Source organism: Cygnus olor, chromosome Z (genome assembly GCF_009769625.2).
Source record: "Cygnus olor isolate bCygOlo1 chromosome Z, bCygOlo1.pri.v2, whole genome shotgun sequence".
NCBI lineage: Eukaryota > Metazoa > Chordata > Aves > Anseriformes > Anatidae > Cygnus > Cygnus olor.
The window spans coordinates 1,155,569-1,167,302 of NC_049198.1; the positions used below are offsets into that span (position 1 = coordinate 1,155,569).

General features: G+C 55.1%; 1 protein-coding gene across 26 annotated transcripts in view; it reads left to right on the top strand.

Moving 5' to 3' along the window:
• TCF4 (transcription factor 4) overlaps positions 1-11,734 on the top strand; it is a 211,569-nt gene that overhangs the window by 137,811 nt on the left and 62,024 nt on the right. For 3 of the 26 annotated variants that reach the window (XM_040541726.1, XM_040541725.1, XM_040541727.1), the window contains exon 1: positions 8,330-8,587. The exons of 21 other annotated variants lie outside the window; for them this stretch is intronic. In XM_040541726.1, coding sequence (XP_040397660.1) covers positions 8,519-8,587 — 69 coding nt within the window. In that variant the 5' untranslated portion in view covers positions 8,330-8,518. Of the gene's footprint in view, positions 1-7,132; positions 7,548-8,240; positions 8,588-11,734 lie in introns of those variants that run through there. 2 more of the 26 variants (XM_040541728.1, XM_040541724.1) reach the window with 2 other exon arrangements.

Consider the following 11,734-nt stretch of genomic DNA (forward strand, 5'->3'; position numbering starts at 1 on the left):
TGACCCCGCATGCTCACAAAATCCCGTACTTTGTTTCACAAGACCCAGCATCCTGGCGTCTTTAGTCCAACCAGTCAGTTTGCGAGATAGATTTTAGCACATTATTTGCTGTGAAAAGCCCGGTGAAACCAAAGGTACAAACACCCAAAGGATCTCAAAGGATTTTACATGGTAAAAATAAAACACAGAGCGCCCAAAGACCTCGCAGACTTCTCCTCTAATCACAGAAGAACACAAACTGCTCAAGACTTACCCCTAATTATTCTCCCGCACTGCGCGATTCGGTATGAAACCACAAAAGCATGTTCAAAAACCGTTAGGGGACAAATCTACAAAAAGAAATATCGTAAGGCCGGGCCAAGCTCGGCAAACTCAGCCCGGCGCTGAGCGGGTGCGGCGTGCGCTGCCATCTCAGGCCCTGCCCCGCGCACACCTTACACCAACCCCCCCCCGTGCCATTTTAGGAGCTGCTTCGTTAGCGTGCCCTCATTTAGCGAGCCGCCCAAACCTTCACTGCCGAGCCCCATCACGGCCGTTGGGTCGTGGAAGAGCCACGCTCAGCGCCCGGTGGTCCAGGAGCACGGCCCTTGCACCTGCTGCCCGCGCGCCTCAGCCCGCTGCCTTTAACATCACTGTCCCATCTAATCCAGCTGTGCTATCCGAAGGGTTAACATCCAGTCGGAAAGCTGAATTCTTCATGTTTAATGGGAAAATTGACGCTAAATGTTGCACAGAACATCTTTTGTTTGAAGATCTCCAAGAAAAGATGGATACCCGGCAGTTTCTCTCCTCCGGGCTATGTTCCTGGGAAAAAAAAAAAAAGAAAAAAAAGAGACACAAAACGATTTTATGCAAAGGGAGAACAAAAAAGACCGTGAGAAACAAAAATGCTAGCGATGGTTACAGCCCGGTCCGGCGCGGCCGGCTGGTGCTGAGACCGAGGGCGGGTTCGGTGCCGGCGCTCGGATTCTGTACCGCTCGGGTCGTGTGAGCACCAGCACAGCAGAAACCCAGCCACAGCAGTCCGGGATGCAGAGGGAACCGTGCTTGGTGTGTGCCTTTGGGAGTCCCGAGCCCTGGTCCTCCTGGTGGCACCAGCAAACTCTCTGGCTGGTGGGTGGAATCACCAAGTAACACTTCGGGGTCCTGAAATACCCATTATTCAGGATTCTTTCCTTAAATATCCATTATTCTGGATCCTTTCCTTAAATATCCATTATTCTGGATTCTTTCTTTCTTTGTTTGAGCAGTAGCCTTAAAGAAAGCCTTGCACTTGGCCCTCCTTGCTCTCTCCTGAGCAGCCTCGCGGTGTCATGAGCTCCACCTCTGGCCAGATCCAGACCTGAAGCCAGAGCACTCACCGTTTCCTTTCCACCTCGCTGGGTCTTTTCCCAGAAGAGGGTTCAAATCTGCCTGCATCCTACTTCTTTGAGGTCTTCAGGACCAACCCTTTTATCTCTGCTTGCAATGCTCCTCCTGGCAGCCAGCAGCAAAACCAAACCGGATTGCTCAGCAGTGAGGGTGATGGGCATGGGTGGGCAAACTAAGAGTTACCCTTTTTTCCAAAAAATGTACAGGCACAAATTCAGCCCAAATGCCTCGTACGGGCTCCTCACCCTCGGCACTGGGTTCCGTGGGGATGACAGCAGGGGTTTGGCGACGAGGTGCCACCATGCAAGCGCTCGTCCTCCTCCGAGGTGACAAGTGCCTAGGACCGGCGCGGCCCCACGCGCCGCTGCCCTGCTGGGATTGCAACCCCTGGCCCCTCCGAGCTTCCCTTCTCCGTCTGTACAAAGGGAAATAGTGACAGAATAATATTTAACTGCTAGATGGAGGGGCTGAGAGGCCTAACTATGTAACAGCTGAAAAGCCTTCCATATGGCAATGTGCAATAAATGAGAAGCAGCGCTTCTCTCCCTCCGCAGATTCTTGTGGCAGAGTGGGAAAGAATACGAGTTTGCAGGATCCCACATCTATGTTCAGTCCTGCAGATCATTTAGCAGAGAGCAGGCTAGTGAGAAACGCTTTTGAACGCTTTGATCAGCTCTGTTAGCGTTTTACTATGTAGACAAACTGCTGCATGTGACTTTTTAAAAAAAGACCAAGTTTGGGTCCATAAAAATTAGCCATGTGGCCATTTGCATGGTGCCCACAAGTTTGTTTTTTTTCTTTCCACTTTTTTTTTCCTTACTGGCCTACGCTGCAGCTTTTACTAGAGAGTTGCCATCCCATTTACATCAGCACCATGGGGACAGCACCAGGCACAGAGCCCCGGTGCCCATCCCATGGGAAGGGGATTTGGGGAAGGGACTTTGGCACCTCCAGCCCTAGGCACGGCCCTGCCTGACCCGCGGCACTTTGCAGCCAGGGAACTTTCTGGAAATGCTCTCGGTTGTATTTAGTACTAATAGCTCTGAGTATACGAACACTGAACTCTTGTATTGTTTTAAAAAATAGTTGTGCAAGAGCATAACGTATATAAATTCCCTCTCCAAGTCCTGGTACAAGTAGGTCTTTTATCGTTTATAAAACACTGAACCCACGTGGGGGAATATATATTGTTCCTAATGAAAATCGTTATGTTATAGCATGCTTTCTTTTCCTAAAGACCAAATATAAGATCAGGTCCTTGATTGCCTTGTGCTTAAAACATGCATTTAGTTTGTACTGGCAGCTCCTGCTGATGGGGAACAGTTGACCAAGGACTTAGGGAAACCTGTCGGTGAGGGAATAGGAACAGTAGCTACAACACCGATAGCTACAGATTGTGTTTTACTCCAAGAGCAAAGACTTCCCTCACAATCCAAACAGATTTGTTGTCGGTGAACTGCTCAGCACTCTTTGAAATGTAAAAAACCATCACTGCTGATTTATTTTGCCAAATACCTCCACAGGGGGTTCCAGACCGTAGGGTAGATACAGGACATCTTGGATCTCCTATTGGGACAAATGACACCAAAATTCCCAACTATCCAAACCTCCCACCTCTTCAACCCCAGTGCCTTAGGGACACATAGAAAAGGTCAGAAATGATCCTTAAAACAATTTTGCTGTTAATTTCTGTGGTGAATCCTGAATCGAGGCCAGTGGGACGCTCCGGCCTTCAGCCTGTGCCCGCACTGTTTCTGACTGGGCCTCGAAGCCCCGCTGCCACCGTACAATCATTTTCAGGCCTCTTTACGTTGCCAGAGGGCTGTGGAGAAGCCATCGCAGCATTGCTAACCTCAGAGGTTCAAATATCCCGAGTCAGCCGCCCTGCCACCCACAAAAAGACGAAATCATGAGATTTTAAAGCCTGGGTTTGATGCCTCAGAGTCCCCATTTCCCAGCTCTCCTCCTCGGCTATCAGAGTCTTCAAAACGTGCCATCTGAGATCACCCTGCAGTCGGTGACTGGAGAAGCTCTGGCTTTCCAGAAGAGCTCACCAAACGCTCCGACGCTCGAGATAAAATGGTAAAAATTGGCATTGGTGCCTCTGCACGACGAGAAATCCTGGCCCATGTGTTTTAAGTTTCTCTCTTGGCTTTTCGCAAGCAGCGTAGCCAAAAATAGACCGAGTGGCAAATGGGTATTTTAGATAGACAGTTTTGTTCAAAATAGAGTAGCTGTAAAGTAGGCTTCGATGCCGGAGGTTTCTTTCATGAGGTGCACTTTAGGGAAAGTGGCAGAATAACCAGGTGGCCTCGCTCGGCGCGGAGCAGGCCCACGCGCAGGCGGTTGGCCTGGGGTTTTGTGGTGTTATTAGCTTCATGTGCTATCTGGTCGGTACAGCCCGTAGAGCATTTGAGCTAAAAGGAAGAAAAGTTTGATGCTGGGCCGATTAAACGTGGCTTAGCGAGACGTCCCCTGGCTCGTTCTGGCAGTCTCAGCTTGCGGTGGGGCTGCAGGCCTCTGCCTCAGCACCCACCCCAGCCCTTCACCTCGTGTTTGGGTGCGTGCGATTGTGCCACCGAAAGAGCAACTTGTGTAAGAACTCCTGTGGATCTGGCAGATGTGCCTGGCTGACATTTGAAATACATAAAAACGTACAGAGCAAGAGTTTGGTAGTAGCAGCACTCACAGTGATACCTACAAGTTGCAGCTGGCCACTGCTGCCTGGAAATCAGCTTGCAAATACGGTCTCACTGAAATGACTGCAACCACAGCTCTCGTGCAGTGTGCCCAGGTACTTCCCATCTCAGTCCCCAGCCCTCTGTCCCCTCGGTGGGTTGGAGCAGCTCGGTTCGGTGCTGGGACCACGCGTCCCCCCGGCCTCCAGGCCTGGAAACGAGGCGTAGCGTTGTGGGGTCGATTAGGGGTGCCATCGGTAGGCAGCCCTATTAAAGCAGACGCATCCACATTTGGCTGTTTTAAAGTAGCTTCTCAGAGCCGGTGGCTTTTAGGATCTGATTTATTCATACAGCATCTGTACAATCAGGCAGTTCTGGTGCTTTCTGTCTGCGGCACACGAGGATCTGAACACGAACCTCCTCCCAGGGAGAGAGGGGGAATGTCAATGCCCAGAGCGAGCTGCAGTAGCTGCGAAAGAGACACCAAGAAATTACTTCTCCGGGTGCTGAGCAGGTTAATCTCCGGTGGATTTGGGATCCCCCAAAACCAAGGCCAGACAACACCCCTAGCACACGCAGCTTGTGGTTTATTCAGCATCCCGAGGAGCTCGCTGTGGTTTTGGTCGTGTACCTGCCGGTCAGCTCCGTGCACATCCCTCACTGAGCTCTGCCGGTGATTTTAAGAAACCTTTAGCTCAGAGCTGGCATCCTATAAAACAGACCTGGCTTTGGGGAGAAGAGCTGCAGTCGGCTTTTCTTTGTTTTGGTTTCCTTAACCAGGGGAGAAGCTGGTTGGGAAAGGCCGTCGGGGCAGCAGCTGGGGCGCCTTCGTGGGACCTCTCGCTGAGGTCCCAGTCACCGATCAGGGGCAAAAAAGGCGCAGCTTGGCAAAATTCCCTTCCCCTTCAGCCATCGCATCTGGGGATGCAGAGCCACCTCTCCACGCACATAGGGTCTGTTTTAATAACGACACTCAAGGATTTGCGTAAGAAGGATGAGATTATCCAAGTGACCCAGACGGAGAGGAATACTGGTTATTTTCGTCGTCTTACTTGAGATTTCACCATTATCCCTCGGAATTTGTGGCCATGCTCGTCATCTAGCAGACCGCTTCCATTGCTTTGCTGCCGTCGTAGGGCCTCGGTCGCAGCAGTGGCGCTGTCCCCACAGGCCCATGACTCTTCCCCTCCTTCCAGTGTCCTTTGCTTTGGTGTTTTGTGCAGACCCGAGGCGTGCCCAGGGCCAACGGGGTGCCCTCCACTGCGGTAACCCTGCTGGGAAAGGACGGCTTCCTGCCCCGCCTCCTCCTCCCGCGGGAGCTCAGGCACTTGGGGCTCTTTCTTCTCCTCCTCGGGTGTCTCCAAGGTTTCCTCACCCTCTTCTGGAATTTGCTGCTGGGCTCTGGCAAAAGAGAAGTGAGGAAAGAATATGCCAGTGCACTGAAGTGATACCACGGGAGTTAGGAAACTCTGGGCATTTCTAGGCAGCTCCCCCTCTCTTCTCCCACCGCTCATGGATTTGGGGCAACCCGCCTGGGTGGGGTGTCCTGCGGTGTCAGCTGGTCCCCACTTTGCTGGCTACGGGGAACATGCTTAGACCAGGAGCAGCACGTGGATGGTTTTGCTCTCGGTGACCTCGAGGCCACTGGAAGAATGTCACCTGATGTAGAAAATTGGGAAATAACGCGTCACGGGAGTTTTTAGGCATTTTCTAGTTTTATGCATTATTACGTCCCCTGCCCTGTGGTGGCATTCCCTCCGGGTACAGGACTTTCCCTGAAAGAAAAGTGTAAACGCCCAGCCGTGACCCTTCGCTTTGAGGTGAGTAGCTGCGTGCAGCGCACCAACCGCCTGGCAGCGGGGCGGGGCGGTGCGGGAACCCCAAAAGCGGGTACGCTGCCTCCAGATGCATTGGGAGGTGAAAACACCAACAAAAAAGATGTAATTTTTTCAAAAGGCTGCTTCTCCTCAGATAAGTCCGCTTGTGTTTTTAGCAGTTGGCTCGCTTGGCCAACAGGCTATACCAGTCGGGGCGGCGGGACCATCTCCCAGCACGTGCCCGCGACCCCAAAGCCGGAGGGCAAGGGCATGCGGTAGGTGGGTGGCAGGGACCCCAACAGCACCCAGGGTCACGGTGTTGGGGTCCCAGAGGCGGTGGGTGCGCCTCCGCTAGTGCTCTGGCTGCTCTCAGCAGTAGGAATTTGATGTCCGATATTCGTTCCTGTTTCTGAAAAAGGGACAAAAAATACATATCCGGGCCAATCACAGGTTCCCGAGCAAGGCAGGAAAATGCATTAAAGTTATCTCAACGTATGCGTCGAATGCAAATAGGATACGGCAAAGTAATTAATTTTTATTGTCATGTGTTGAGAACTCTGTTTCAGTTAGGGGCTTACTTCCCTGCAAACCGCATTAACTTCTTATCGCGCTGCGTACAATACATTCGTACCGAAATTCTCCCGTTCAGAAGAACGAGAGCGCTGACGTGACAGGATCCAAATGCAGTCGGACTGTTCCCCACGCCGAGGTTGCAGAAAACAAACCGAAATCATCTGCAGCCATTTCCGTGACACACCGGGCACCATTCAGGGATTGCTTTTCCGAGCCCTGGTCCCTCTCCGTGTGCATGACCTGTAGGCATCAGCAGGAGAAATTTTGAGGATTACCTCGTGCCAGTCAGAACAGGCGTCTTCGGCTGGAGTGCAAGGACTGTTCAGTGGCAGAAAAGTGATTAAGGTGTGCGATTTAAAGGTCCGCCCGATCCGATTTTGTGCTAAAATCCGCACTGAAACGTCATGCCCGTTGTATAACTTTGTGTGGAGCTGCGAAACCGCAGCTTTTAGTGGGAGAGCGAACGCCGTGGTTCGCAGTTTGCAAACACGGGAGGGAAGAACTCCCTTCATTTCTGGGCGGGTCGTTGGGTTTTTTTAGGGACCGATCGAAGCGCTTGGTTATTTTTCACCTCCGGAGCATCACCATCTACGTTCGTAGGAAATGGGTGCCGTTAAGCGGAGATCTCGGGCTGGCGAATCACCTGCTCCCCCGAGGGGAGCCCTGGGGTTTGAGGAGCGTTTCCTTTCCCTAGGCGCAGCTCTTCGCTGCACGGTGACCTGCGGAGGTTGGGGTTTTTGGCCCGCTGTATCGCACGCCGAGGGTGGCTTAAAGGTTACAAACGCGCTCTTGTCGGATCGACGACGAGCCGCTCTAATGAGGAAGAAATCCTCAAAGCATGAAACGTGAATGAAACGTGCGATTATAATTCAAGGACTGTTTACCCGAACCTCCGGGGAGCTCCCGAGCAAACGCCGAACAAGCGAGTTCGGCGCAGCTCCGCTCGGTCCTCCCTCCCTACGCGGCCGCGCACACGCAACCACAACGCCCGGGTCCGGGCGGAAAGAAGTCGGAGGGGAAACTTCGCCGCCGCGCGAGCCGCCAGCCCGCCGCCGCCGTGCCTTTGTCGGGGATGAAGGCGGCGTGCGCTGCGGTCCCGCGTGGCGGGGTGAGGCGAGAGGGGCTCCGGGTTATTGAACTGAGCCCGGAGAAGCGCCGCACGCTCGCGCGGCATTTGCTTCGGCGTATGCAAATGCTCGACTTGCGTTTGGGATCGATTCCCGGGGGGCCCTCCTTTCCCGCGGTGCTCACGATTTGGCAGGCTCAAGCGAGCCTCCGGCCCCCCCCCCCCCCCGGCCCCCCCGGGCCCCCTCGGAGCCCCCTTTTGCCCCCGGGGGGGGGGGGGGGGCGCAAAGGAAGGGAGAGAGGGGGCTCGGGGCTGCGCGGGGCGGGCGGCGGCAGCTGCGCACAATGCTGGGAGCGCGCCAGCAGCACGGACAGATGGCGGAGTTATTAGATGTGCATCATACGATTCCCTTCCTGCCACTCGCTTTTTAATCAAATTAAACCGAAAAAAAAAAAAAAGGGAAAAAAAAAAAAAAAGAGGAGAGGGAGAGAGAGGGGAGAAGGAGGAGGAGGAGGCGGGGGGGGGGGGAGGCAATTAGGCGCATTTGTATTCCGCACGCTAATGGGCCCGACTCCGCGGCCCCGCGGGCGGCCGGCTGGGAGCGCGCCGGGGCGGCGCGGGGCGGGCGCGGGGCGGCGCGAGGCGGCGCGGGCGCGGGGCGGCGCGCGCGGGCGCGGGCGCGCGGCGGGGCCGGGGAGGCGGGAGAGGTTCGGGGGGGTGCGGGGGGGGGGGGGGGTAGGAGGGGAGGGGTGGGGGGTGGGGGGGGGCGCGCAGCCTCCGCCCCCGCGCCGCGAATGGTCTCGCCCTGCTTTGCATATTGAGCGCGCCCGGGCCGGCCATCTGGGAACATGCAAGTGCAGGAATTGTGGTGAAAAAAAAAAAAAAATAAAAAAAAAAAAAAGAGAAACAAGAAAAAAAAAAAAAAAAAAAAAATAAAACAACAAAAAGGGCGACCCAGTTTGAAATAAAAGTTGGGAAGAGTGGGAACCGGAGGGGAAAAAGGCTCCGGGACCATGTACTGCGCGTACACGATCCCCGGCATGGGCGGCAACTCCCTGATGTACTACTATAATGGCAAAGCGGTAAGGCGGCGCTGCGCCGGGACCCCCGCCGGGACCCCCCCCGACCCCGGGCACCGGGCACCGGGACCCCCCCCGGGGCCGGGAGCGGGCGGCACAAAGGGGCCGGGGGTGCCCCGGGCCCCCCCCCCGGCCCCATCCGCGGAGCTCTGGGGGGGGGCCGGGGGGCGAGGGAAGGAGAGGCGAGAGCCGCGCGGGGCGTTGCGCGCATAACCCCGGCAGAAGGTTTATCCTCGCCATCTGGAGGTTTCTTTCCTTCTTTTTTTTTTTTTTTTCTTTCCTTTCTGCGTTTTGGTTTTGTTTTTTTGGTTTTTTTTTTTTCTTTTCTGGCTGGGTCTCGGCGAGGAAAAGTATTTTAAAATATCGGAGGGGGGGGGGGGGAGGAGAAGGAGAGCCGCGGCCGGGAAGAAGGAGAAAATTTGGGGAAAAGCAGGGAAGGGTGGAGGGGGGGGGGGGGCGGTCGGGCGCCGCGAGCTGCCCCGGCTCCGCCAACTCGCTGCCGGCTCCGTGCCGCCCGGGGGGGGGGGGGGGGGGCTGCCGGTGCCCTGCCCGGGGGGCGCGGCACCCCCAGGTGCCCCCGCTGCCACGGGGGAGCCGCGGCGGGGCGCGGGGCGAGGCGCCGGGGGCCGTTTTCCGCGCGCGGTCCTTGGCGGAGCCCCGCGGACCTCGCCTTTTGTTCCCGGTGCCGGGGAGGGAACGCGGGGGGGCTGGGGCTGCAAACCGGGGGGCTTTGCTCGGGAGCAACAGCCGAGATTTAAAACCGCTTAAACAGTAAAAATAAAGGCTCGTGAATTTACCGGGAGGCGCTTTTTTTTTTTTTTTTTTTCCTTTCTTTCTCTCCCCCCCCCCCCCTTTCCTTTTATTTTTTGAATTAGTTGTTCCTACCGCTCCTAAGGACAACTCTACCTGGCGTTCCCACGCGCGGCGGGGCCGGCCAGCGCCGGTAGCTTTGCAAGAAAAAGTTTGCTAACCGCTGCTATTCATCCTCAGTAAGTAATAAAATCCCCGAGACAGCGCACTGTAAACAGGAAGCGGCAACGCACGGCGCTCGCCTCGCCCCGGGACCCTCCTCGACATTTTTCACCGCTTCGCCCAAGTTGCTTCTTCCCTGGGCTTTTCTGGCGGGGGGCGAGATGGAGAGAGCCCGAGAAGCGAGAGGGAGGGGCGTGGGGCCAAGGGGGGGCTTCGCCGCGCTCCCCTCCGCTCCGGCGGGGCGATTTCCGAAGTGTCGGGGCGCTCCCAGCTTGCAGAGCCCGCAGCCGGAGCGAGGCCGTCGCGGCGGGCCCTAAAACCGCCGCCCGGGCCATCGCCCCGCCAAGAAGCCCCGCTCGGCTGCCGGGCCTTCGGGGGGCTCCCCGCTTCCCCTTTGTGCTCTTCGGGGGGGCGGCACTCGGAAAAATCAGGAGAGCGCTCCGGCACGGGAAACGTGCTTAGAGGAACCCTTCCGAGGTGCTCGTTAAAAGCAGAGCTGGCCCTTGGTGGCTCCCCGTGCTGCAGGAGCACAAAGGGCTCCGGGGCATCGAGGCCGGCACGCTCGAGCCACCGCCGGTGGCCGTGCCCTCGGTCCGGCCGTGCAAAAAGCCACGGCCGCACAGCTGCAGGAGTTCGGCGGCCGAGGCCGGCACCGCAGCGCCGGGGAGAGGGGGAGAGAGTATTTAGCCGTGCACTTGCCAAACAGATTTTCGTGGCGTTTTCTTTTTCTTTTTTCCTTCTTTTTTTTTTTTTTATATGTGCGGCCGGCATTGTTCTGGCTCGGGTTCTGCATTGTACGGCTCTTGAGTTGGTGCCAGGCATCTCGCCGAGCCCGGGGATGCCACGCATTAAGCCTTCCGAACGCCTTATCGAAAGGACCTTCGCTGGCGGGGGGGCTGCGCATCTCCCCCCCGCTCGCCGGAGCGGAGCAGGGCTGCTAGTTGTTGCACGAGCCCTCGGGTGAGGAAAAGATACAGTCCTAAATTCCTCCCTCGCTGTTTTTCTTCCCCCCCCCCCCCCCCCCCCTTTTTTTTTTTGTCTTTCCCAGTGACAAGTCAATTACTTGTTTAAATTCGGCTTGAACTCCCTGAACCGAGCGCAGGCAGCGGAAGCAGGTCTTCCCTGGGAATAAACAAAAGCCGAAAAATGCAAAATCATTCCAAGGCGCTCCGAATCCCGGTTGCTGCTGGGGAGACGAGCACGGTTGGGTACAGGAGTCACAAAAAACGACCGAAAAAAAAATAAACTGCCGTCGACGCAAGGTTTGCAGAAGGCTTTTTCTGCAGCCTGCTTTTTTTTCCCTCGCTCACGGGGCGTTTTAGGAGAGCTCGCTCCGGGGGAGCGCACTTTCTGCCTTTAACTATTTCCCCGTGTCCGTCGGTGAGAAACGTTTTCCCTCACGTGCCTGCTAGCACAGGGCATTTCTTGTAGGGAATCTTCAAACAATAGCAAAAGTGGAAGCGTCACGTAATAAAACGTGAACGCGAGCCAGCGCTCGATGATTTCCTTGGTGATGCGATATACGAACGGGGAGCTTTCGGTTCGCTTTTTTCCCCCTAAAATGTTTTCGAAGGGAAGTTTCAGCAGAGGCGTTTTCTAACGCAGGTTGTACCGGAGGAACGCTTTGATTCCGTCGGAAGCAGGGAAACGAGACACGAGCCATTTTCTCCGAGCCCGGCTCCCCGTTACCCGAGCTGTGTGCGCGATGTTTTGGGACGTGCACGTTACCTGGGAGGGGATGGCTGCAGGATCGCTTTCCGAATCTGATTTTCCCAATTGCTTATTTTCAATTTCCTCTCCCGGAGGTTTTAATAAAGCGTTATTTGGCCCTCTACACGCAATATATTTAAATGCGGGGGACTATAAAGAAGGAATTATTGCAAATGGAAACGAAACACCGAAGTGGCAAAATTTTCTTTTAATGGTATCTTAAGATCGCATCATCAGCTCCCACCCCGCGCATGTGTTAAATCATATAGGGAAACCTATAATTATTGTAATTGCGCTTTTTGCTTTATCCTAACAAGCTTCAAACCATCTCTCCAACTAGTTGTTTTGAAATAGTTATTTGTCAAGTCATCAAATCACAAAAAGTAAATGCTAATGAGTTTTTCCTGTTTACATTCTGTCTGCTATTCTTATTATAAAGCTTTTCAACCCCATAAAGTTCCTAGATGA